This window comes from Aythya fuligula, chromosome 4 (assembly GCF_009819795.1).
Source record: "Aythya fuligula isolate bAytFul2 chromosome 4, bAytFul2.pri, whole genome shotgun sequence".
NCBI lineage: Eukaryota > Metazoa > Chordata > Aves > Anseriformes > Anatidae > Aythya > Aythya fuligula.
Genome location: NC_045562.1, coordinates 47,401,027 through 47,427,197, shown reverse-complemented (window position 1 = coordinate 47,427,197; position 26,171 = coordinate 47,401,027). Strand labels below are relative to the sequence as shown.

Here is a 26,171-nt window from a genome sequence, read left to right as displayed (position 1 = left end):
TGAACTTCTAAACTGCCAGCAGACTGTACTCTTCATTTCTGCCTCTGGCCTGAGTGGAGGACAGGGGCAGGAGAGATCGAGAAAGATTTTCATGAATCTGTATGAGCTAGACTGATTAAACACGGCTGTTTCACAGTGGTATAATATGCAGATGTATTTCCTGAACTCAAATGTGCATAAAAGCTCTAAGCTGTCAAAAGTAAGTTAGAAAGATTTCCTGTGAACTTGAGTAATGTTTACTAATTATTTAGTTAGAAGAGCTGCTATGTTAACCCATCATGTGGGCCACGCATTTCCTCGGGCTCCACAGGCTTCAGCAGCTTGCTTTTACCTTGGTATTTGCATCTCAAAGAAGCATTTTGAAGACATAAGGGTAAAGCCAATATAACTTACTGCTTTCCTGTGCCTACTCCCTGCCAAGATGGAACTACCAAACAACAGTGTAGACGAGGATCCAGTTTACCTTATACAACTAAGGATAACAGTGTAATAAGGATCAGTCTTGGCACTATTGGGAATAGCTATAACTGGGTATAGCTAGTAATTATGAAATTAAAAATTATGAAGTTAAAAGCAGAGAAATCATTCCAGCCAAAAAGAAACCAGAAGGGAAAATTTGGCAGCCTCCATCTAACATCTTTCAATGAAACAGGAAAGATTGAACAGACTTGCAGTTTTCACAGCAGGACTGGAAAGTGGCTTACATCCTGGCACCATGAAAAGGAGACCTTTAGACAGATTTGAAAATTACAGATCAGTGGAAGCTCACCTCTAGAAGAAAACTTATTTAACACATAAGAAACCCTCTTGGGAGAAAGTTCAAGATACCAATAGCAACTGAAACACCTACAGCATTCTCACAAAAGCCCAGGCATATCATTCTCTTATCTACGCCAGGATTAGCAAGGGAGTCAGCATTCTTATACATGGACTGTCGAGAGGTTCTCTGACCACTTTGGATCTGCAAATGAGCTGTGTAGGAAGTACACTGAACTGTCTGGCAGGGCAAAAATCAAGGGGAGTTTTTCTGTGTATATTACCGATTAGAAAGGATGCTAAAAGTGTACTATAAAGACACTTACCAAGACTTGCAAGCTTGTTCTAGCTCACAGGGACAGGTAAGGACATGATGTTTTCAGTCAGCTCACAGTAAAGGAATTGATCGGCAAAACTGACATTGTGGTGGATTCTGTACACATAGAAACTAAAAAGTCCATATAACATTGGTTCTTTGGTAGTGGAAATTCCTTTGCGTTAGGTCAAGCGTTACCTGGGAATATAACTTTTTGGAATGGAATAGTCTGGGTGTCTTAGAGGAACAGAGCTCTTTTAAAATATTTTAAAATAGATCTGCTATGAGGCACCCCCCCCACTCTCCCCACTCCCCTTTTCCTACCCCAATAAGCTGCGTGTTCTACAGGACTGGGCCATACCTTGACATCACCAGGCACTTTCACCTAGGTATAGTTACGTGTGTGAGTCATCCAGGAATCTGTGGCTGTTACTTCTAGGAACTTCAAATTCAAAACACATCAATCAACAAGTCAGTTGCAAACACAGTGGTAGGCAAGTGGGCGAACAAAAGTTTTCCTTGGTTTTGCATTACAAATTATAGGAGAAAGGGGAGGGAAGAGAATATCTTGCAGATGGCCAGGAAGCAAATGCTAATATATCAGTCACAGAAAGAATGACAAAGTGATAGCTTTGGTGGAGCTCCCTCATCAGAAGACTTTACATCAGGCAAGCTGAAATACAGAAACATTTGTGTAGTACATCAGTAAAGCACCTACCAGAATTTACCACGAACACAGGACTGCTGGATCATACCATAATCGAAGGTTTCAGCTTGTTCATTTTTGCCAGGAGCGAACAAGTTGGTAGCCCAGGATCTGCACCGCCCAGCTCTCTACAGCACCAACCAGGCTTCAGAGTGCTCCCAGAAACATCACGCTGCACTCAGCTGTTTCAGTACAAGACTGACAAGCCTTGTACTCCAGTGGCAGACACAAGCAACTCTTCTCTCCTATCCTCCATTTCCATCTGAAGCAAAAAGCTGTACCTTTTTCAGAATCATCCAGTGGCATAGCAAGTTCCCTTAGTCTGGGAAGCATGTCTATGTATCTTGATCAAGTTCTGCTTCATTTCATGATGCTTCTTTTTCACTGAATGCCCTCCAGATATCCACATCTGCCTTTGTGGTTCTTGGTTCCCCTTGCCAAGAAAGGCTCTGTTATGTACTGCATAGATCTTTTCCAGACAAATGCTAAAATAACAACGCTCAGCATCATAGAAACAGATCTCCTTTGCCAAAGGATGGAATAAATGATCCACAAGGAACAGCCTGAACTTCTTGATCACCAAGAAATCAGGCTACAGACACAAGGCTTTGACACTAAGAGGATCACGACTAGTCACAAAAAGGTAGCTGCTGTTCTTAAGTGCTCCCACTGACCAAACAAGAGAAAATGAAAAAAAAAAACAAAAACAAAAACAACAGAACGCATAAGACCCTCAAGACACTGACTGCATGCCAAACAACATTCAGAGACTCTCAGGCAGGACTCATCATTCACTGTCTCCTTAATCTACATATATTATGAATCACGATTTACAAATTCTTCCACAGAGCTGTGAATACTTTGCCTCAGCTATCACATGTTCCAGTTAACCTTCCTCATGTCACAGCTACCTGAAATTTGCAAAGGCTTCTGTGAGTTCAAAGCATGTACAAATAAAGCCTGTGAGCACATGAAAAATTGTAGAGGAACAAGATGTTGTGTTGACCAAAGCAGACCCAGAAGCTCCATCATCAAAAACATACTGTGGTGTGACCGGTCTGACTCCGCAAGCCTAACCGACAAGGTGGTTTCAAGGTAGAAACGTAGCACTGAACCCATTGTCATTGTAAAAGCTTTTTTTGGCATTGTTCAGTCAATCATATGACAGAGGTGCATGAGCAATGTTTGAATGACCTCATTTGGGTACCAAAAGCAAAGTACCTTTGACAGCACAGAGCTCAGAGAAAAGCTAGGTCGATTAGCCTGCATGGTACAGACTGCTGCTGGTCTCCGGGCCTGCTGTGATATTGCCATGCCGTACCGCTGTCAGCAGCGTGGTCTTGCCTTCTGATGAGGTAACAGAAATGTTACAGGATTTTATTTGAAATGGCTGGCAATTCCTACCTCTTTTTCAGAAACAGGACTACAAAAACACACCAAATAATTTAAGTCCCTAAGGACTGATGATGAGGAAGTGCTCACTACTCTCCATTTAATGTTTGTATCAAGTTCTAATTCTGGTGTTGTATTTGTTCTCAAACCCTTTTAAGTTGCAAGAACATATGAACACAAGGAAGTACAAAGAGGAATCTGAGAAGCTAAGAGATGCTGAAAGAAGGTAAACTACTGAAAGGGAGACGAGCTGCTCTTTAATCCATAGCATCAAAAAAATTCTACATTTACTACGCAATGCAATGGCTTGTAAGGATTTGTAGAAAATAAAAAAGGAAGGAAAAAACATGCAATGGAATGGATTGAACCACATGGTAATTATTCTCAGGTGGATCAACCGATCAACCATATGACCTTTAAGACCCAGCAGAACTCTTGGATATGTCAAAGGATATATTTGATCAAGACAATTGCTTTCAAACGGTATTAATTGCAGCCAGTAGTAGTAGGAAAACAGTTATCAGTCACTGGCACAATTTAGCTATGCTTGGAAATAAATAAGACCCAGATTTTAAACAGAAGTTGTACAGACAAGCAAGCCTTAATAACAACGTAGAATATTGAAGTCATGTGAGCATTTCTATTAACACGTCATGTCCCACAACACCATAACAAATTAGGCAGAGCTCAGACTAGTTCAGCTGACATCTGTACAAACTTTGCCCTTGGCTTAAGGAGCAAAAAAAACAACAAGCATTTTGCAGCATTTCTTGAAGAGAACACCACATGGCTAGGTTCTGACCTCCTAGATGCATGCACAAGTGCTGCTCTTGGCAGAGGAACTGTGTACCTGACACTGATGTCATATTTCATCAAAATATTTAAACACTGTCTTTTCAAACAGCTCGGTCAAAACTGCCTCTTTCAAAAGCTACAGTAGGCTACAGTTACCTGGAAGGGATTTGTAAACAAGCACACAGGTGTACTGTACCTTCTCTGTGGACATCGGGGAGCATATCAGCGGTGTGCTGCACTACAGCTGATCGCCTGTACACCATATGGATTCTTCCCTTTTCCTCTTCCATTTGTTTTCCTCTTTCCAAAGGCTCAATGAAGTATTCATCCTTATCAGTTCTTATCATTCCAGCCTGGTGAGGAAGAGAGAAAGCATACACATAAGTCACTTGAGAGCCCAAAGGCCTGGCCTGATGCTTTAAAAACAAATCTCAAGAGGAGTGAAGTATAAAACACTCAGCATATTCCTGTACTGTAAGAATCAAATTACTGCTGGGAACTTTGGTAGTTCCTCTGGACTCCTGGCCAGAGGCGATATCCTCTGCATTCTGACGCTGTTCATCTGCCTGAGGCCCATGTTCAGAGGCATTAAGTTAAAATCTTGTATGGGTATGATAGACATTACCCCTTCAAAAACACAACCAAGACCAAAGTCACATAGGAGTTTATCACTTGCACATTATACACAGTTAATTTGTAACCCATGTACAGTATGCTGAGCACTGTGTGCTGCAAATCCTAAACTCGGAGGTATTCTGAACCTCTCATGGCTCAGACCCTTCATTTTACTTAATTAAAATCAGTAGAAGCCATATGGTTTCCTACTTAAACACATATTGCTAGGTCCTGTAACCATGTAGCCATTGATGATCCTTCAGACTATTTTCTTTTTATGTCTTCCGCCTGAAAAAGCTGTGCAACAGGTTTACAGAGAAGGCAGATTGATCCTGGTGGTTACCACAATTACACTCAGAGTAGTCACACCTGCCTAAATCCAGTGTAAGGGAAGAGAGACTCAAGCTCAGGAGGGAAAATTTCTTTTCAGTATTTGAATATAAATCCCAGTAAATAACGGAGAAGGAAATCTGGCAACACGCTCAAGGAAACAGTCACTTAGGAAACCCTTAGTAAAGGCCTTCAACTCTGAAGCTGTCTTGAAGAGCAGTACGACTGCACTCATTCCGACACAGCCAGTAAAAGTGGGAACATCACAAAGGGTGAAAATCAGGTACACAGCATTTGAAGAAATACAGTGGAAAACACCAATGGGATACACATTTTGAGCAATCTGCAAGCTGATTTCAAAGGTATTAACTTACAAAACATGAACCTGACTATAAAATGCAGCAGAGCAATTACTGACAATTACCCATCTGGCCTTATTTTTATACAATGCTGTTCTCCTCACAAGGAAATGATATAGGGATGGCTCTCAGGGCACTTCTCCTCCATCTCCACCAGATCCTCCTGACGTGTGTGCCTGTCCCTTTGTCAAGGGAGGGGACAGGAAGAGACGATTCTGCAGCCCTGTCCTTGTCCATTATGGCTGTTCCCTGCTGAGGGGCAGAGGAGGTGGCAGTGAGGGCAGAGTGGGACTGCAGGGTGCCAGAGTCATTTTCTGCACAAACTTACATAATTTGTCAGACATAAGTAGACAGAATTATGAAAGTATATAACAGCGCATTAAAATGAATATTTTAATCAAGGTATCCAAAATGGCACAAAGGGTATTGCACCACAAGCTTTCCATGCTCCGTGCCTTTTCTTACATCTGTGTACTTTTTCAGTCAATAAACTTCTTCAAATATTAGCTAAACTGCATAAATCTAAATACCATATTTTCCCTTTCTTTTCATTACATGAATAGCAATGAGAAGTGAGATCTTTGGTATAAATAACTCAGGTTAGCATCACAAGTCAGTTTTTCATGTAAGTACACATAATTAGACTGGGAATTAACAAGGCTCCTTAGCATGTTAACGGCTTATTTGCTTGGCATTTCTCTAAGCAGAACTAAGTTTTGTATGCACAGTTGCTATGTTACTGATGTAAGACCTTATCTTAGCATAAAGACTTTTTGGTTAAAAAAAAAAAAAAAAAAACGAGAAAAGAAGGAAAAAAGTGCTCTATGAAGCTGCTGCCTATGAGTTGAATGTAGTTCTATCCAAAGTCCTTGGTGAGGAAGTGAAGCTTGGCTTCACTTTCCAGCTTTAATGTATATACTTGTCATCTGCGTTAAATCTGCAGAGCCTACAATTGTATTTTTGAGAATGGGTGTGCCTTTCTGTGAAAGGAATATAAGGATAATCTGCAAGCATCAAGTACAGTTTCCATTTTTACAGCTCTCCATAAAACACTCTGACAGACCTAAGACATTGCACACACCCCCCTCCCCTTAAGCCGCAAGTCATTATCTTCTACTGAAAAGGATCCTACTAACTTCACAGATACTGGTAACCCTGCTGTATTAATATCAGATAGAAACAGTGGCTATTTTACAAGTCTAATTACTAATTAATAAGAGAAGTACCCCAAGTGAACAACCTATTTCACTTAATCCTGCTAAACTAATCATGGTTCATGAGAAAAAAATGCAAATTGAAGAAGTATATACTTTGAGATTAACAGCATGCACAAAGATCCCTTTCCCTGCAAAGGCATCTGGCAGAAAAGACTAGCATCTAAATCTACAAAGCACAGGGCTGCTTGTTATCTGGCACAATTGCTGCAGCACACGATTTTTCTGTAGAAGATGCAGCGCAGTCTCTTTAGCCTTGGCACATATCTGGAATCACACACAGGATCAGGTCATGCCCCTTTTCCTCGCTAGATGCCACTTCAATCAAAGGGTAGAGGTTTCTTTTAGACTTTCTTTTTTTTTTTAACCAGTTGTTAGAGATGAGTATTTATGCAGACAGACTGCTTATCTCTACCTGTTGTTCAGTCTCATGGAAGAGGATAACTCCATTAATTTCAGTGGATTGGAAATCCTTTGAGGAGCTTCAGGCCCACAATCACAAATGAACATGATGCAATTGCTCTGCAAAATTTGCAAATGGAGCTAAAAGGCCGGATTTCAGACTGGTCACCAGCAACGTGGGTTTCCTAGAGAACGATAACTCCCACAGATCCAGAGCAAGGCCAATGACCTGACCTCCAGTACAAGTCACAACCTCCCCCTGGCGCAGCAGAGAAGTTAATTAAAAATACACAGCGTCAAATGGCTCACAGAGGCTGAAGGCAGCATGCACAGACCATTTACCACATGCAGCGTTGTGCTTTTTGGAAGAACGGTGTTCCCCACAGTCCCAAGAGAGAAAGGAGGAATTACAGTGGAAAGCAGGCAATTGTGGCTTTGTCGTCAGAGGGCCAAACCTAAAGGGCTGAGGAAGGAAAACTGAATGTGGATTAAAAAAAAAAAAAAAAAAAAAAAAAAAGTTACATTAACAGGAACACATTTGGTTTTTATTCAACAACATAACTCACTGACTTTCTTCCTCATCCCTTCCACACTTCTCAGCCTTGTTTTATACTCTGCTTCATTTGCAGGCTTGATTTTTTATCACTTGTGTGAAAGTTCAATATGTTTTTTCATCTACTTTTGACTACAAAATTTACCCAGTTTTGAGATACTCATCCTTGCTGTGTTTTACTACTACAACAAACAGTGTAAATACTAACACGCTCTGTCTGACACTGAGTACACAGGAGTTAAAATTACTATCATGGCATTATGTTACACAGCACACTCCAACAGCCAACACATTTTTATAAATAACCTTTTTTTTCCTTTCATTGGAAAATGAAGCGTAGAACCAACAGGAACAGTTTTGGTCCATTTTAACAGCCTACACCAAAGTGTGAATGCAAAATCCATCTTTCTTTCCATTCCATTTTTTTCTCCAAAATTTCATCAATAAAGAGTTTTAAGTTTTCCAAATGAATGGAGAAAGAGGGGCATAAGCAGGCATTACATTTCCAAGTGAATCTTCACTGTAAACTCTACTGTCAACCCAGCATTTCCTTCCCCACCAGCCAGAAAAGCAAGCAGGTGTTTAGAGCACATATTTTTAAAGGCTCACTTGGAGAAAAGATTGTGGTGGATTTTCAAGAAAGAAGTATGTAGTGGAATTTTTTTTTCCACAAAAGCACATTTATGGAGCAATACAGGAAAGCACAGTCTGAAATCTTGGAATGCTATTAATTTTACTACTTTTTCTTACAAATTAGTAATGTTCAACATTTCCATCAACCGAAGGATGCAGTTGGAAATCTGTGCTTCTGTGAAGTTTATCTAGAACTGTCCTCACTAGTCTAAACAAGAACACAACAAAGCTACCAAAAGCAAAAAGAAGCCTTTGTGGCACAGGGACTGAGAAGGCCTGGAAATAAACCCGCCTGTTCTCAGCACTACTTCAACCCTGACTGAGACTTGGGGAAGTGGATTAATTTCTCAGCCTTTTCCAGACTCACTTCTCCCGCTTTTAAAAGGGCAGCAAATACCCCTCCACTGAAAGGTCCCACAGGGGAAACAGGCTCGAGTTCTGTTTAGCACCTTCTCTGCACCCCCACTGCTGCCTAATATCTATAATTTTGTCTTCAGCCGGCTCCTGACCAGTAACGCACATCATCTCTGCAACTCTCCTCGCCGCCCTCCCCAGTCCAGAAGTAATGGTGCATAGCGAACCGAGGGAAAGCCTTTCTGCCGAATTAAGCAGATGCAGGAGCAGGTCCCATCTGAGTTCGTAATAAAAGGTGCCTGGGAGCAAGGCCAAATCCAGTGTGGCACAGGCAGCCCACCCAGGAGGATTTCCCAGAGGACAGTAGAGGACATGTTCTTACTGGAAGATCCTGATAAAACAAAACCTGGAAAACTGGGGGATTTTTTTTCAAATGCAAAAAGACACAGACGATAATAATAAGGGAATTACAAATGATATAAAGCCTTGAGAAACTAGCCCACAAAGGCAGGTTAAATAAGGAGTCGCTGAGCCAAAATCAACAGCATTTAAGGGGGAACATGATTCTGTATAAATATGCATAGGGTATTAGCTGCAAGAGAGGAAAGAACCATTCATTCAGAGCAGTACAACAGACAACTGTAGAGTGACCCTTAAGAATGGATACATTTAACTTCAATATTTGAGTAAACATTACGGGTGGGATTTTCAAAAGTATTTTAGGAAGTTAAATGCCCCATTTCTAGTGGTTTGCAAGGAGGGCAAGTCATTTAATTCTCAGGTGTGTTTTGAAAAGCCCACCCTCAAATGTCAGAAAGTGAAAGCATTTGTTCAGCAAGGCAGCCGAGTCACAGTATTGGCCATTATCAAATCAAGTGCTCCTAATACTCACTCCTGAGCTTTACCGGAGAGTAGGAAATGATTTGAGTTCTTAAAACCTACAGTGCATTTATTTTACAAAATAAACCTGTGACAGTATCCCCATCCCACCTATCATTTCAGGGTGAATACCTAGAGGTCAGTTCTTGGTGCCACTTCTTGACACTCACTTCTTGATGCCAGTCTCCGCTGCCCACCTCTGTTTGCAAGTTGGTTCTTTTTTTTTTTTTCTTCTAATTGTCTTCACCTACTGGAGAAATGGTGTTTCCAAAAATGAAAGCCACAGCTTTTTTTTCCTCATGCAAATCCCCCTACAAAACACTCATTTGCCAAATTGCCCATGAAAAAAGTAGGACAAAAATTACGTTAAAAGTAGTGCCATTATGTTAAAAGTAGTGCTAAGACCTCTATTGTTGCACTCATCAATAGCGTCTCATTGTTCCCACCTCCTGCCCTACCTGCATTGGTTCCCTGCCACCTCTCACTGAAATCTGTAAGTTCTTCCAAGCAGGAGTTGCCTTCACATGCTGCGTTGCTACACCGTCTAGCATGGAAGGATACCTGACCTGGTGTAGATGCTGATCTACACCAAATACACTACAGGCACACTGTCAATAGAAAACAAGTATTACAACCACCTGCGTATAAATACTTGGAAAGAGCACAGAATCTTTAATGGGAAACACCAAACAACTGAAATGATTCAAGGAGTCCATGTTTAGAGCAGATCCAAGTAGGCATACTGTGCTACCAGCCTCCATCGGATCTTCTAACTGCTTCAGCACATACTGCTTTCTTGCTAATTCCACATGCAGAGCATTTGGTGAACTGGGAATGTGAATGAAGGGAGGTCGGTACAAGGAGTTGAGCTCCAGGAGAGTCAAGCACCAGTTCACAGATTTTCCTGGATCTCATACAGCAGTGGCCACCGTGGGCTCCAAGGGAAAGAGCAGGGAAAGCAAAACACAACACGGTGCCTCTTCCCTAGAGCAACCCAGGAGCTTTCTAAGCAGGAACCCAGGCCTGATGCAATACCCCGTGCTGCAGGAGGTGAGCAGTTCCCTGGTAGCAGCAGGGCCAGCACAACCACAGCTATGCAGCGCTGGCCTGCCTGCATGCTCCTTCCAACTCCGTTTCCTTAGAGAGGCCGCACCACTTAACCTAAGCAGCAAGGAGCACTTAGAGGGGAGCAGGGTGACCGTACTGTGCTGCTCATCAGAAAACACCGGTGTATTGATCACCAAGAGCGTGAGCAGAGGTTTCAGTGACCAAGTGTCATATAAACCCCTCCTGGGAAAGAGTTCACTCTTGCTTTTTCTCTACAAGTCTCCAGCTAGAGCAGCTATTGGCGGCATTCCCATCCGGCCATGCTCAGCAGAGACAGCTGACTCCTGAAGGACATAAACCTGCAAGCTTTAGGTTTCAATCAGAAGGGCTCAAAGTTAGAGAAAAAAAAATAATAAAAAAAAATAATATATATATATATATATATATATATATTAAAGGATACAAGTGGGAGAAGTCTTCAGTTTTTCAGTTTGGGCTGTAAAGGTTCAGGACGCATTTCCCAACACTGTTTGTAAATGAGTTGCTACTGGAAACTGAAGCCAGTATCACGGACATCTTCCTGCTCTGCTCTTGAGGAAGACATCTGGACACCAGCATCGTGATCACCAGGAGCACTACATACTTTCAGCCTCAGGGGTTTTTGTGCCGCCCACTTTGGTATCACTAACACTACATACTTTTAAGTAGAAAATGAATTCAGCTACAATGAACTGTAGCTGAATTCAAACCAGTTTAACTATTTTTCCATTGACTTTAAGGCCAGTGAATACATAATATATTGATCACTTTCAGTGAAGAATGCTTTCATCCTCATGTTTTTGTGGTTTTACTGTTATTTTCATCTATGAATCCACTTACCTCCACAATATTAGATTTCAGCTGTTATCTGTATTTTGAAAACCCTGGAGTTGCATGCATTTTTTCTAAGACATAACGAATCTGCCACAGCAAAGGTATAATACCATTTATGTTCTGAACTTGCCCCTAGTGCCTTGTACTATGCAGAAGTAATTTTAAAATGTTGACATGATACTCTGGGGAACAGAGGCATTAATTAGCAGCCGTTTCTCCCAGGCCAGATTTGAACAGTGAGGGAACTGAACACATAAGGCTGCCTTAAGAAAGCCAGAAATATAATATTGAAGTATTTACAGATTGTGACATGGCTGCTCCCAGACCAATGCGGCATGCGTGGGAGTCAAGTGTAGAGTAAGAGCACTGATATTGTCAAGCTGCTTTGAAAGGCTGTTCGCATTAGGTTTCTCTCTCCCCCTCTCCCTCTTTTCTTTCTCTCTCTTAATTTTTTTTTTTTTTTTTTTTTTTTACTTAGGTGAGAAAGAAAAGATCACATTCTTAAATGTCCCTCTCAAGAACAGAGTATTTCTCACACTATACCTGCTCTCTGTGCTCAATTCAGACTTCTCTAACCAACTCCTTTGTCTCCAGGCTTGTTCGAGACTTAAAACCTCTATTTTTATTATATTTTTTTTATTATTATTTTGTCCTTTATCCTCTCCCTACTAGAAGCTAGGAGCAATATGTAAATATTCTTCTGGCAGTTAATTGGGATTACATCTTTAGTCAAAGTTTTTTACCAGTTGAGGACAAACAGCACTGCATTGTATTGGATACAGCAGGTCTAATAGATTAGAGTTAGCTCTGGAGACTGGATGCAAATACCTGTTCAGTGGTGCACTTGGTGCTCAAGTGGGTCTTCAGCAGATAAACATCAAATGCCACTCTCTTGTGATGATACTGAGTATACAAACACAAGCCATGCAATGCTGACTAGCTTCGTATTCCTCTGTATGAGCTCACACTCCTTGATTAAATGCTTTATTGTCTGCTTTCAACGGCTTTCATGAAGACCCAGAGCTTTGCACTATACTGAATACAGTGAACAGAGAGATAAAATCCTTCCTGGTATCCTAAAATCAAATGTTTACCTACTCAGTGTAGCTTTCTCACCACTATTATATAGGCTTTTAGCAAAATGGCAACTGCTCCAGCTGAATACACATTGCAGACCTACTTTATCTGTACCCGAGGCAGAAAACTTTGTGATCTAAAAAAGTCAGTCATCCAATATATAATTGATTACACTGCACCATGAGGGATACATGATCAATAGAGCTTCACTGTGTTTTGCTACATAACAATCTTCATTTGTATTACAGGCATCTTTTATCCAGCTTAGGATCCTTATACTCTTCTGTAATATAAAGAGCAACTTAGAAATACCACATACTGTGTTCGTAGTGTGAAGATTTCAAAGAGGAGAGATTAAAAGCTTACAAAATTGAATTTTACCATCATGTTCAAGGCTCTGCTTTCATCTCTAAATGGAGTGGGCTGTCAATAATAAAAGAAGCAGATTAAAAAGCAGGTTGGAGTTGCTCAGCAGAAGGAGGCTTGCCTGTATGAAGTCAGGCTGCGGTAACAGTCCTCGATAAGAAATGCTCAGACCATGAAGAAAAAGATCAAGCACAGGGATCTGAGGATGCAAAAGTCACCTTCCCTCTGGAGGAAAGTTTCAACTTTGGACCCTTCAGTAGCTTACAGTTGCAAATATGGAGTAATGAGAAGAAGCTACTCAGTTGGACTCTGCCTAGGAGGGAAGTGGAAATGAGAAGGTAACAGCTCTCACTGCAGCACACAGGGAAGCAGCCACGTGCAAAAGAGCCAGGACAGTTACCTTCCAGCCCAAGGACAGCTAAAAATTCAGTGGGAAAGGGGAAAACTGCCTGCACAATCAGCTTCCCCTGTTTTTGGGGAGACCATGCTAAGGAAGATGACCCATCTGTTTGATTAAAAGAGTAAGATCTAAATCCAATGTGAGGATAGTAGTGGGGACATCAGGAAACACACTGACGTGTTGTCTGTAAAAAGTATGATAGGACTTTTGGAGCCCACAACTGTTCAGATCAATTGCCATCTGAGTGGGAGCAAAGGGACTATTAGCTACCCAAGGTCAGGAGAGTAGGGCCCAAATATTTATAGAACTGCCTAAGTACATACTTCACTGTTTGGCAAGCTTGTGTGACAGCTATCAAGTGTGCAGCTTGTCTTCAAGAGCTGACAAACCTGCTTAGGAGGCAGTTCCTCCATCATTCTGACATCTGTCCTTAAAAACAGGGGAAGGAAACTCTTCTTTCACATGACAAATACACAACCTCTTAGGCAGGGTATCAAGTCCATGCTACATATCAGCCCTCCTGTCTCACCTTGCATGCGTCTTACCTCCAAAAATCAAGGTGTTTCTTCAAGTAGAACAGTACAGGCAAACAGACTCTTCAGAAATCCTCTCATTGAATGAGAGAGAAATAAGACACCAACAAAAAGCAAGCCAAAGAAAGAATAAAGACAAATGTTGACATACTGCTCAAGCGTGCAAAAATATAAAAAAAAAGTATTAGTCCTTCCCCATTCCCTCTGGAGATTTCTCCAAATCTTTATATTTTTTCCTTCAAAGCATTTGATGGGGTAGGAAGGAGGCTTTATTTGTCTGAGAGAAGATGAGTATCATTCTCTTGTATGAGTGCCAACAGTGTTGCTATCTAGCAAAAAGGGACACTGCATATGCCAAGTCTAGTTTGCCTTCCACCAGCATCACCTAAGAGTAACCAAGCTGGAAACCCGACACTTCGGTTTCCTATGCAGTAAAACAAATGAATCCATCACCGTGCACATGCCCTAGAAACGAAACGCAGAAATATGCACAGCATTCATAAGTGTCAGAATTGGAACATCTGGATCTATTCTCACTTCGAGCCACAAATTGCTTGTTCGGCTCTTAACAAAATCTCTTAACACATTCTCCACACGTGATAAGTTAAATGAGTGCTGCTTGTGCCAACCCAAGTAGTTTGAGCTAGCGTCCTCATTTGTTTCACCTACCACTGATGCTGATGAAGCCAGAACCACAGCAGAAGGACTCAGAACAGTTGCACATATGGAACTCAATGAAAAGTGAACCAACACAAAGCTGCTACCTTAAAAATGCTTTCTTCTGACTACTGTATCCAAAAACGTGGAAAATGTTTCCAGGGCTCTCCCCCCACCCCTTTTATTTCTCCCTTTTTCCCGGTTGGACAATCGCAGGTGGCTGACAGCTCTATCCTGCCGCTAACTAAATAGAAGCCCTATTGAAAAGCATCAAGAGCTCTGTGTTCCCTCAATTTAATATCCCAGCACCCGCCAAGCAGACACTGCATCCTGCCAAGACAAACATATGGGACTTGGCAAAAGGGGAGGGGGGCAGTTTCTGGAGACAGCCCTCCAGTCTAAACTTCTTAAGGAGTCGATATAAACATGCTTTTATAAAAAAGGTGCTGCCTCGTCTAAAAACACAGATTCAGCGCAAAACACTGCTACCTTTCACCCTCTCTGTTAGTTTAAGGTGTGTTCAGTCAATGACTGTGCAAAACCTGCGTCACAGCTACCTGCTGCTCGCTTTTTTAATCCAAAGACGAAAACTTTTTGGAGCCGCACTGAACACTGGTTGATTTATTGGAAGAAAAATAAAAGCAAAGAAGGATGCTTTGCCTGCAGCACATTTCCCTTTGCCCGCCTCCACCAAAACAGAGCTACGGTAGGTGGGAATTGATTATAAGTTTCCTACATGTGTAGCTCTTCAATGCACTGTGCGGATATTATTTCTCATGCCACATGACATGCAGATTTTGTCAAGAATCAACTGATCCTCCAGGTTTCTTTAAGAACATTTAAGGTAAGAAGAGTGACATTTTCTAGAAATTTCTCCAGTTGCACAGTTCACCCAATGATGTCCCTCTTCAGTTCACAAGTACTAACTGAAGTGTTATTTTCCAGAATGTCTTTGTGCACCACAAACACATCCATTTTGGTAAGAGCGCACAGCAAAACACATCACACCACATTACCTCGTGCTAGCTCAGCGTTACGACAAGTACAGGCGGTTGCCTCGTGGTACGTGGCCGGTGGTGTCTTCTTTGAGCCTCTGCTGTGGACAGGCACCTGATCTCAAAATTTGGGCAGACCAGCTAACCTGCAAACCTGAGAGGCCTACATGCACCCCTTGCTGTGCAGACAGGGACCCATATGCCCAGGCATGGAGACAGGCTGGGGAGGATGACATTTTGAGAAGCTTAAGGACATAAACACAGAAAGGTGCAACCGTTCACATAGATACATCAGGGCTACGCACACAACGTGGCAGGATAATTCCCCTGGCTTGTGAATTGACTCACTTCCCCTGGCTTCTGTCAGTGGGCATGACTCTAGATTCCCGCAAGGAGGCAGGAATTGGGCTGGGATTCTGACAAGTCCTCCTGGTGGATGTGGTGCTGATGGCTGGCCTTAGCTTTTTTGCAAGAGTCCCTTCTGTCTGCTTGGCCCATCACACCACAGCCATGCACCGCTGACCATGGGGAAAGGCCAACCAGCTCCTGACAAAAGCAGAGACAAAAAGCAGGGGGCATGAGGCACTGCAGTACAAGCAGGCCACTCCTGACACCAGCTTTTGATGGGGCAGTTCAGCGAGGTGCTTTACCTGATCATAGGTGCTGTATAAAAAATCACAACAAGTATCACACCTATTAAATAAACACAGGAGGACAAGCCACTAATCCTTGCTGGAATAGCTGCATATCACTGACAGACACAGCCAAGTCCTGACACCACAGGAAAAGGGACACAAATTTTAGCTAAAGAATGTACCATACAAGTAAAACAGTAATAGCAATTTTAAAAATTCATATCAGAATAAATACTACCACTGAAGAAGACAGGCAAATCGAAGCACATTTGTATAGCACCATGGCTTCATTTATTAAACTAGCACAGAATCACATATAACTGATACCAAAAAACATGTCCATCATCTGCAAGGGCTAAAATCTGTGGCAGAATGCCTACAGATACATTTCTGACCACACAGATGTATTTTCCTGCTAGATAAAAGATTTTGTGGATAAAGCCTTTTTTCCCTTCCCAAAGTATAATTGTTTTGTAGTCACCGTCTCCTAACACCCTTACAGCGCAAGTCATAAATCTCAGTTTGGTGAGACTTGTGTGGATAGTTGGAGTTAAGTAACTTAATGCATACACGAGTCCCATTACTTATGTACAAAATACATTTGGCAAAATAGCATATAGCTCCCCTTCTGTTCATAATGCTACTGGGATCTCCCTAATACCTACCTACCTACTTCTTGCTCTTTTTCCATTTATTTTACCTCTAGTCACTGCTTGCATAGATCAACATAGCTCTTTGTCAAAATAAAGTGAGAGCAATCAAATATCACATCTTTTATTCTATTTATGACATTGCTCAATAATTTAGACTGACTGATCCATATTACTGTACTGCAATGTACTGCCTTGATCTGATATGTTAGCTAGATACACAGCCTCACTCCTCCATGCTGATTGAAGCAGGTCTTTCCATCAGACATTTGCTGGTGCAGGGTGAAAACATGATGTACCGAGGTTGTGACAATACCACTAGAAATACACTGCCACCGCATGCAGTGGTTGTGAGCGGAGCAAGACAGACAGATCGAGGCGGTCTCCAAAGGAATTAGCGAGCCCAGGCGATGCAGAAGCACAGCCCAGTAAGTTTCCTACCTTGGTGAGGGCACGGGCTGGGCTGCCCCAGGGACTTGCAGCGGGTGGCACAGAGCTCAGGCTGCCACCCGTGCTCTGGCAGAGCCCACCCCTCAGGCACGTCAGGGGATCCAGGCCCCTGCCGAGGTCCGTCTTGCGGGGCTGGCAGGGAAGGGGGAAAGCCGTCCAAAAGGACATATTTCTCTTGCTGCACATCTTCTGCATGTTAAAGTATTTATGGCCTCGACATACTTGGCATATAAAAAAATACTACACATTAGAAGAATGCTGGAAAAAAGTAATATGGCAGTGCTCTGTACATTTTGAGAAACAGATGTTATTGACACAATAGCTGGGTGCCTACAGAGGGAGGGAAGGAGGAGGGTTGCACATGAAATCTGTTCGCACCATGGATGGGCCTCCAGTCCCCACATACCCCTCCGAGGCTTCCTGGGCTCTAGGCAGGCAGTGAGGCAACACATCCACACTGCTGGCTTCTTCAGGACTGACCCCTTTGAGCTATTTCTCGTATAGCAACAGGAATTCAACAAGCAACTTTTCCCATTTCAATGATCAATGTCATATAAAAATCACTGTTATATCAAGTCTTATCTTTGCAGAACTCCCCGCAGTACATTTCAGAATTAAAGCGAGCTCTTGCATCATTTTGCTCTCGGTTCTTGAAGGCTACTAAACGCAGACAGCAAAGAGAAGGGTAAGATTTTTTAATTAAGATAGTTCATAGAGTAAGATAGCATTTCTTTTAAAATATTGGAGATGCTTTTGAATCAAATTAAATATTCAAACAGTACCTGCCGCTCAGGTATCATAACAAGCTGAATTATTCAGTTAATCATTTAATAGTAGTTTTTCAAAAGCAAAAACATCTGCAGCTACAAGGAAAAATATTACTTGTTTGACTAAATATCAGGATGAAAACTCAAAACCAGGATGAAAACATGGGAATATTTACTATCCTCTTACAAACAATGGACATGATTTAGGAATAAGAAATTAAGATAATTAAGATTTAAAGATGATAGGGGGCCTGGAGCATCTTCCTTATGAGGAAAGGCTGAGTGACCTGGGTCTGTTCAGCCTGGAGAAATTAAGACTGAGAGGGGATCTCATCAATGTGTATAAATACCTGAGGTGGAGGGGACAGAGGGATTTGGCCAACCTCTTTTCAGTGGTTTGTGGGGACAGGACAAGGGGCAATGGCCACAAGACAGAGCGCAGGAAGTTCCGCACAAACGTGCAAAAGAACTTCTTCACGGTGAGGGTGACGGAGCACTGGAACAGGCTGCCCAGGGAGGTTGTGGAGTCTCCTTCTCTGGAGATATTCAAGGCCTGTCTGGATGCCTATCTGGGCAGCCTGCTGTAAGGAACCTGCTTTGGCAGCAGGGTTGGACCCGATGATCTTTCAAGGTCCCTTCCAACCCTTTCAATTCTGTGATTCTGTGATAGCATGCATACTAAAATACCAATGTCAAGCTGACCAGAAACAATATACTGATTTCCTTAACTAAAAGTGGAGTTCTTCCTGTGGTTAATAAACTAATTTTCAATAAATACATGTTATGTTCTTCATTTAAACACATCCAGGGCACTCTATGTAATCTGATAATTTAAACGTCATTTTAAGTTTATAATCTAATTTAATGCTGTCCTGTGAAAAACTGCATAGACAAAAGCCATGCACAACTGACCGTTTTGCAATTTAGTACAGAAGGAGGAAGTTGGAATAGAAGGAAGAGATCATTATCTCTGAACAGTCCATTGATAAAGCAAAGGAAGAAATAAAGACAGAGGACAGAGAATTGAGCTGCATGAATTTGGATCAGAATCATGCACATCTTTCATATCTGTTTTTAAAAATGAGATAATCATTCAGTGCCATGCCAAACAGGAATAGTAAGTTTGAACCAAGACAGGCGTGTCTCTAAACCCCACAGCTTGGTGCAATTGGAGGCCTTGGCTGCTGGTGAGAGTCTCTTGGCAATGCCTGTGACCTACCAGGCTGGACTGTAAAAATGAACTGATGTTCCCACAGAAATCTGCAACCACATTTAAAACGTATGCAGCTTAGAACTACTCCATGTCTATGTCTGCATCTGATGTGAGAGCAGAATCTTCCCACAATTTCTGCGTCCTTCTCTGCAGAACAGAAGCTCTCAACACTCTCATTGATGCATCGCTATAAGGAGCAAAACACATACAGGAGATCCACAGAGCTAACCAACAGTCTGTTGAATTTGCACAGAAGAAAAGAAGATGGCAATATATTACTGGGTCATTGCGCAGGACTAAAATTAAGCTTTTTAGTCTCCTCTATAAACATACATAGGAAAATTCCTTTATGCTGAAATTTCTCATGCTTGGTTTTAATCCAAATGTTGGGTTTCTTTTTCCCCCCTTTCAAAAAGCCTAAGAAAAAAAATCAATGGAACTCCTTAAGAGTTATATGAAAGCAAAAAGAAAAAACAAACTTTGATTTTATGTGGAAAAATGTGTCTCTATTTTTTGTTCTTGGAAAGCCTACACAGATTCATTTTAACGGCGCAAAACTGGCATGCAAAATGCTTTGTCCTTAAAGAAGGAATTGTGGTTTTAAAATATCAGTTATTAAAAACTGAAAAGTATGCGTGGAACACACTCAGCACAGTCAGGCATCTCCCTGAGCACAGCATATCTCTGTGGAAATATTTACGGAGCACAAGTTTTTATCTTTGTGGCAAATACAGCTCTATGCTAGTACCTATTTTATGGTGAAAGGCTATTTGCAATGGCAAAATTCACTTCTGTGAAAGCAGCTTGAAGTAGGTGTATGACAACAGATGCTCAGGCCCATTGCGCTAGTAAGTTTTGTATGCGCGAGGTTGACAGTGCTTGCTGTAAATTTGGTGTTTTCTCCACTCCTGGAGTCATGGCATTACATAAGAGTCATAGCTTCCTTCAAAAAGTGGAAAGAAAAACAAAAAGCAAGGACATTTGATAGCTTTCAAAGAAGGAAATAAGAGCTCCAAATCAAGTGCTGAATACTCCAAAACTACATAGAAAATGAAAAGAAAACCGTAATATTAACATCTCATGATCTGGAGAACAGAAATGGGGACACCTGAGGTCAGCAGCACACGCCTGTTACGGCACACACCAGCAATATTTGTCTGTCCTGCTGCCTGTACGCATTAGCCAGATGATGCCACAGAGCTATCAGCAGGTACCCAGCATCCCAGATGCACAGTAACACACAAATTACTGCAGCGAGCAATGCTGAGGGATCTGTGTGGTCCACCTGCCCACACAGCAGTCACGAGTGAGCTGACCAGGTCCCACACTGCCATTTCCCTCCCACCCCAGCTCTCATCTGGCAGCTCTCCTCCTGCACCCCATTACAGGCCGCTGCGCCTGCTGGCTGTCTAGGGAGGCTCAGAAGGAATGATGATGTGATTCAAACACACTCTTGTCACTGATATATGTGTTATCACATCAACGAGTGTCTGCCTGTTCTGCCGCTTACCTGCACGTGTGTTTGCAGACCTGCAAATTTGTGCTTTTGCCTCTTCTTGAGAAAGCCCAAGTCATGCAATGAGTTTCACGTCACAGAGCATTCAACACCATGGAAGACAAAGCCATTTGAGGTGCTCCAACACTGACATCACATCTCTAATGTTCTAAGACAGGAAGTATCTCAAGCCCTAACACACACCCAGCATGAATCCTAAGACCACACCTCCCACGTGGCACCCGTCAAATTCCAGCAGAAGGGTACTCCAGGTGACCTCACAGACCCCTCCTGACTCTTCTCTGCTGTATTTACTAAGTAGAAACTTATTTTTTTCATCATCTTCACTGATTTTAGAGATATGCATTCTCATACAGAGACTTTCCTGTGGGCTGCTTTCTGCATAGTTGGCTGTAGTTTCTCTACCCATGGATCTGTTTTCTTCTGTGGGTCATTTTCAGAAACAGTACAGAATAATAATTACATAGCTCTAGACAAGACTAAAGGTAATGAACTCTGATAACTCACATGCTCCTGAGAAAATGGATAGATACTGGAGAGCTTGGTTCAACCTTAACGATTTCCATTTCCACAAATATCAGCTTACACGGTTTGCTAATTTACGTTGTAAGGAGCACATAAATGAGCTTTGCAAAGCACTTGGCCTTTCACCAGGGTCAGCTTGGCTGCACTCACTTGTCCTTTGCTACATGGGTCTCAGTGCTACTGGCAAGCTATCAACACAGATAACAAAGACTGTCCCTATATAAAAGGCTCTCCAAGATAATAGAAAATTTTGTCAAAACTAAGGTGAAATGCAGAGATCTCCTTAGACAGTTACTGTTTTTCTTAACCAAAGAGAAGAAACAGCAAATTGATGTATTTTTCTCTGAATGGAAATACTCTGTTGATCAAAATCTAGGAAGTGCCATTTCAAAGTACTGAAACGCCAAAGCTAGCAATACTTACAACAGGCTCATTCTTTTCAATTGGTTCTACATCTTTTTGCAAAATAACACCATGCTAAAATCTCCCAAAGGAAAAGCAATTTTAGACATTAGCAATTTAGTCAGGTATGAAACATGAAATGCAAATGACTGATTTGTGTAAGGCTAGAAAGTTAATTTACTGCTGCACCGATACTGCTTTAAAAAAAAAAAAAAGTCAATTTATTAAAGTTATCAAGCAGATTGCAAAAGTAGTCTGTGAAAACTAGGTATCAGTTATAAATCTAAGTGAAGCAAATATTTCGCCCCATTAACAAGAACAATAGTGTTTTAGTTTTATCCATCATTTCAAGAAACTCCCGATGAAGCACAGGGTCAGGAGGTCGAAGTGACTAACTTTTATTCCCATAACTCTTTCAGAGCCTGGATCAGAGAGTGACGACTAGAATTCCAGCCTGACCTTCCACATTAAGGTACGAACTTGTAATACAGATGACTAGTTCCTAGAGCAGACAAACCCATCTTGCCCGCTTTCCGCTTTTTCCTTTTTCTTTCAGTAATGCTGCATTGTATTTTCTGTCCTGTCTTGCTTCTTCTTGCCTTTGCAAACCTCAGACCATGCAGCTCTGAGGTCAAATTCCAGATACAAGTAAGTACGGTGCTGAATAAACAAGGAACATCAAAAAAAGGCATTACTGAATATGGCTTCTGTATCTCTACCCTGCAAAATGCAGTTTCAAATTCAGTACAAACACTACAGTCAGTAAGAACTTTGAGAGGTTACAAGGATTAAGTTTTGAGAACATTGACTATTTCAGTATCTATTTACCTTTTTTTTTTTTTTTTATTTTACTCAGACATACTTTACTGCATGTGATATGTGAAGGCAGAATGTGAATGAGTGCCCAATTCATGTGTACTATGCGTGTTATCAAGGGTCCACAGAAGTCACACAATCTGTTTTTTATTACTGAAACCATAAAAAAGGGTTGTACTTACTAATTTTAATAAGCTTGGGCTATTTTATAAACTGTTAGCTGTGAGTCTCCAGGAATAAAAAAAATTAAAAAGCTTATGTTACTTTGGTAACAAAAAGCAAAAATCCAGAAAGGAAATTATTTGTCAAACTGCTTTAAAAACACTGTTTTGTGAAAATACATAGCCAAGACTAAAGGGTGTGATTCAGTAACAGCTACAAAACAGATATGCAGAGCAGCACCAGCCACTGGTGATTCGTTTCAGGCCATTTTAACCACCTACACTAAGGACATTATCATTTAACTGAGCTCAGATGCACTCACTGGTACGTCTCCACCTCCCCAAATGTGGGTCTATCTTCTACATGCTAAATACAGAATGTAGTACTGGATACTCCTCCTTGTTTACTTTTGAGTAGGTCTTCATACGTTAAATAGAAGGTATCGCTAAAGCAGCAGTACCTAGAGCAGAGCAAATGCAAACACGGGCAATATGTAAATCCCCATTTTTCAGCTTCACAGCACGTTTCAGTCTGCCCTTGTAGCTACTGTTTCTGCTCTTATGTCTCATGAGATAGGACAAACTGGGGAGCATTATACTGACTTACACACAGCAGCTTGAGCCTCTAAATCTATTGTTTAGAATCTATCAATTACACTTAAAACTGCTCCACCTTAAGGAATATTTTTGCAAACTCAGAAGTAAGCCAGAAGTAAAAGTCTAGAAGTTTTGGCAATCAAAGCTGGGACATTTTAGTTTAACAAAAAGTTGGAGCTTTTTCATGCACACTTTCTCCAGATTCATGTTCTTAAATCCCTTTCTAGAGCAGGTTATCTGAGGAAGACACCCCCATCTTCAGGATTATCAAAACCAGAGCATCTCCTTGTGCTGCAGCACACGAGCAATCCTTGGCCCATTTGGTGTCAACACTTCTGCCCATCCTGTGGCCAAGGTAAGAGTTGCATCACCTGGTGCAGCAACAGCTCATGCAGACATTTGCTCCCCTCTGATTCTTCACTCAGACAAAGAGGCTTGCCAGTTTGTTATACACAGACCTCCTGGAACTGCAACTTTCTACAATCAGATGAAATGTTCTTCAAAGTCAGTTGAACAATTAGGCCTTTCTGTGCATTCCAGTCAAGGCTGTTTTCTAGTTTCCAACCTGCTTTCTTTTTTTCTCTGGTATCATAAAACACTTATTTTCACTCTCTTCAAATACACTTTCATGCAGGACATTACGTTCACTGCTGCTGCTATGGCAAAAGACATACAGAAAAGCCTAAAAAAAAGTCAATGGTAGTGCCTAAAAGACACAAAAATAAACAGTTTGGGCACCAGTCATCTTATCCACGCTTAATTGAAGGATGAGGAATTATGCAGAAACGTCAGATAGAAGGGAGTGATTCCACTTTCAGTCTTGCTTTCAATTATTTAATATCCTGCTGCTGCTTTCTGCTGACAGGACAATTGAGACCTTGTTTTATAAGACAAGTATCAAAACTCTGTTTTCAGTCTCCGAAAAGTGTCCTATATAGATGCTTCCTCATTATGAACCCCTTCCAAATAAAAAAAAAAAAAAAAAAAAAAAAAAAAAAAAAAAAAAAGCTAAACCACCCTCACCTTTTTTGAATTGATATAGTTGAAGGGAGAAGACTGCAGAAGACCTCTGGAAACTGACTTCCTCCAAAACCTACGGAAAAGCACGATATGGTACTAACAAGACACTGAAAGCAAGCCTTTCCCCTGAATGTAGCAGAAGGAAAACACCTTGTTCCTAAGACACCAGGGAAGAAACGTCTTCCCTCTTCTCCTCTTAAGTGCAGCCAGGGCTGCAGATCCCACACAGACCAGGAGGTTGATTTTCAGCATGAAGCATTTATCCATAAAAATTCTCAATTCAGGTAGAAGAAAGGCTTATTGACCTTCCAAGTGGCTATTGCAGCTTACCAGTTAGGTGAGAAAAGAATCAGAACTTGTGCGGATTTGGAAAGAGGCTTTGCCCACAGGATAGGCTCTCTCTGCTAACAACCAAGAAAATCTCCTTTTTGTCTCCAGCTGCAAAGGGATTGCTGGTACCAAAACTTTTCTAACAGTTAAAATTGGGTGATCCTTTAACATGTGAAAAACACATTTGCTCTGCTAAGCCTCTAGGCATTTACTAAATGGAGTCATGCTTCAGGAAATAGGGTTGTCCCCCTTTGAGGTGCCAGCAGATGGTGAAGGCTTTCAGTTCTTATTAAGGTCAGCCACAGCAGAGCAGGGGCTCAGAAATGCAGTCAAAACATTTTAACAGACATTTATTACAATTTATGTGGACTTTATGAAACTTTTAAAAGACAAATGGAAAGGCAGCAATAGCAATTGTGAATATAAATCAAGGGAACCGACGCAGTGCGATAAAGGAAGCCCTATGTATTCACAAATGTTTTTTTCTGTCTGTTTCCCTTAATTTTTCTCCCAGACCCACAACACCTGTTTCACAAGCAGTCTTAGTCTCTAATCTTTTACGCTACTGTCAGTCTTCTGCACTGCTGGTGCACCTAACTTCCCGTGCAGTACAAGGATGAAAACAATCCTACCTGAAATGGAATCCTTCAGTAACACTTTGGGAAGGTATTCAAATAAAAAGGTCTTTCTCTAGATAAAGATATATTTGATACAGTCGCTTATGGATAAAACAACACATTCTTGCAAAAGATACAGGCAGAAGAGAGACAAAACAGCTGGGTTGGGCAGAAGCCCAACACCATCTCAAAACCTCAAAGTGTTGGTAACTTGAAGAGCAGTGTGCTGGAAGCTGTTCCCTTATTCATTCCAACTTTCTTTCATACTGCAAGGAAGCATCTGCAGAAGGGACTCCCAGGAGGACAATATCCTTTCAGCCTGCCAAGGAAAAGGCACACGAATGCCAGCACCTTGTATACCACCCTACAATCTTAGGTAGGGTACCCTACAATCTGTAGGGTATACAACCTTGTATACCCTACAATCACTCCATCCACAGCCCCACTCATTCTGGTGATCTTTCAGAGGGAGCTGGAGATGAAGGAAAGCAGCGGGCTGACTAGATATGCAGTCTCTCAATACGGTCCCATGAGAAGTTTGCAGTTTTTATCCCTGCTATGTTCTGAGTTTTGCCCGGGACTGAAGAAAGGAGCTCCAGGTAAGGAAGAGAAAACAGGAAAGTTTGGAGGCAGCAGGCCAACAAGGCAGGATATTCCCAAGGCTGTTTTACTTCTGGAGCACATTTTTTCACTCTAGTGCCATCGGAAGAACAGGGCAAACCTCAGACAATCTTGGCCCTCAGGTCTCTGTGTCAAGCTCTGGGTCAGGAAAAATAATACAGAAGTCTTGTAACCACTGCTGCCCTGAGGTGACATGAAATACAGAGGCAAAAATATCATTTTGACCTAATTTAGTTATTTATTAGAATTTATCATCAATTCTGAAAAAAAAAAAAAAAAAAAAAAAAAAAGTGCCTGGACAGTCATTCCTGCCATTTGCAGATGACTGCTCCCAAAGAAGCCTGGTGTGCCAAGGAATTATTTTAGTCCAGTAGGAAGAAAATACCACAGGTGAGCAAGCAGTTCCTGAAACACAGAACCTGCACAAGGCCATCATCAGGACATCACAATCTGCTGGCACAGAGGTGCTGACGGAAAGGTATTCTTGACACAGGACTATTTCCAAAAAGGTGCTGCAAGACACGCATGCAGTGGTGTCTGTGAACACGCATGTGTAGCCCTTGCCTGTTATACTCCCTGTTTCCACCCTGAATTGCACA

General features: G+C 41.7%; 1 protein-coding gene across 2 annotated transcripts in view; it reads right to left on the bottom strand.

Moving 5' to 3' along the window:
* ADAMTS3 (ADAM metallopeptidase with thrombospondin type 1 motif 3) overlaps positions 1-26,171 on the bottom strand; it is a 133,595-nt gene that overhangs the window by 80,675 nt on the left and 26,749 nt on the right. For both annotated transcript variants that reach the window (XM_032186726.1, XM_032186725.1), the window contains one exon: positions 4,162-4,318. In XM_032186726.1, coding sequence (XP_032042617.1) covers positions 4,162-4,318 — 157 coding nt within the window. The remainder of the gene's footprint in view (positions 1-4,161; positions 4,319-26,171) is intronic.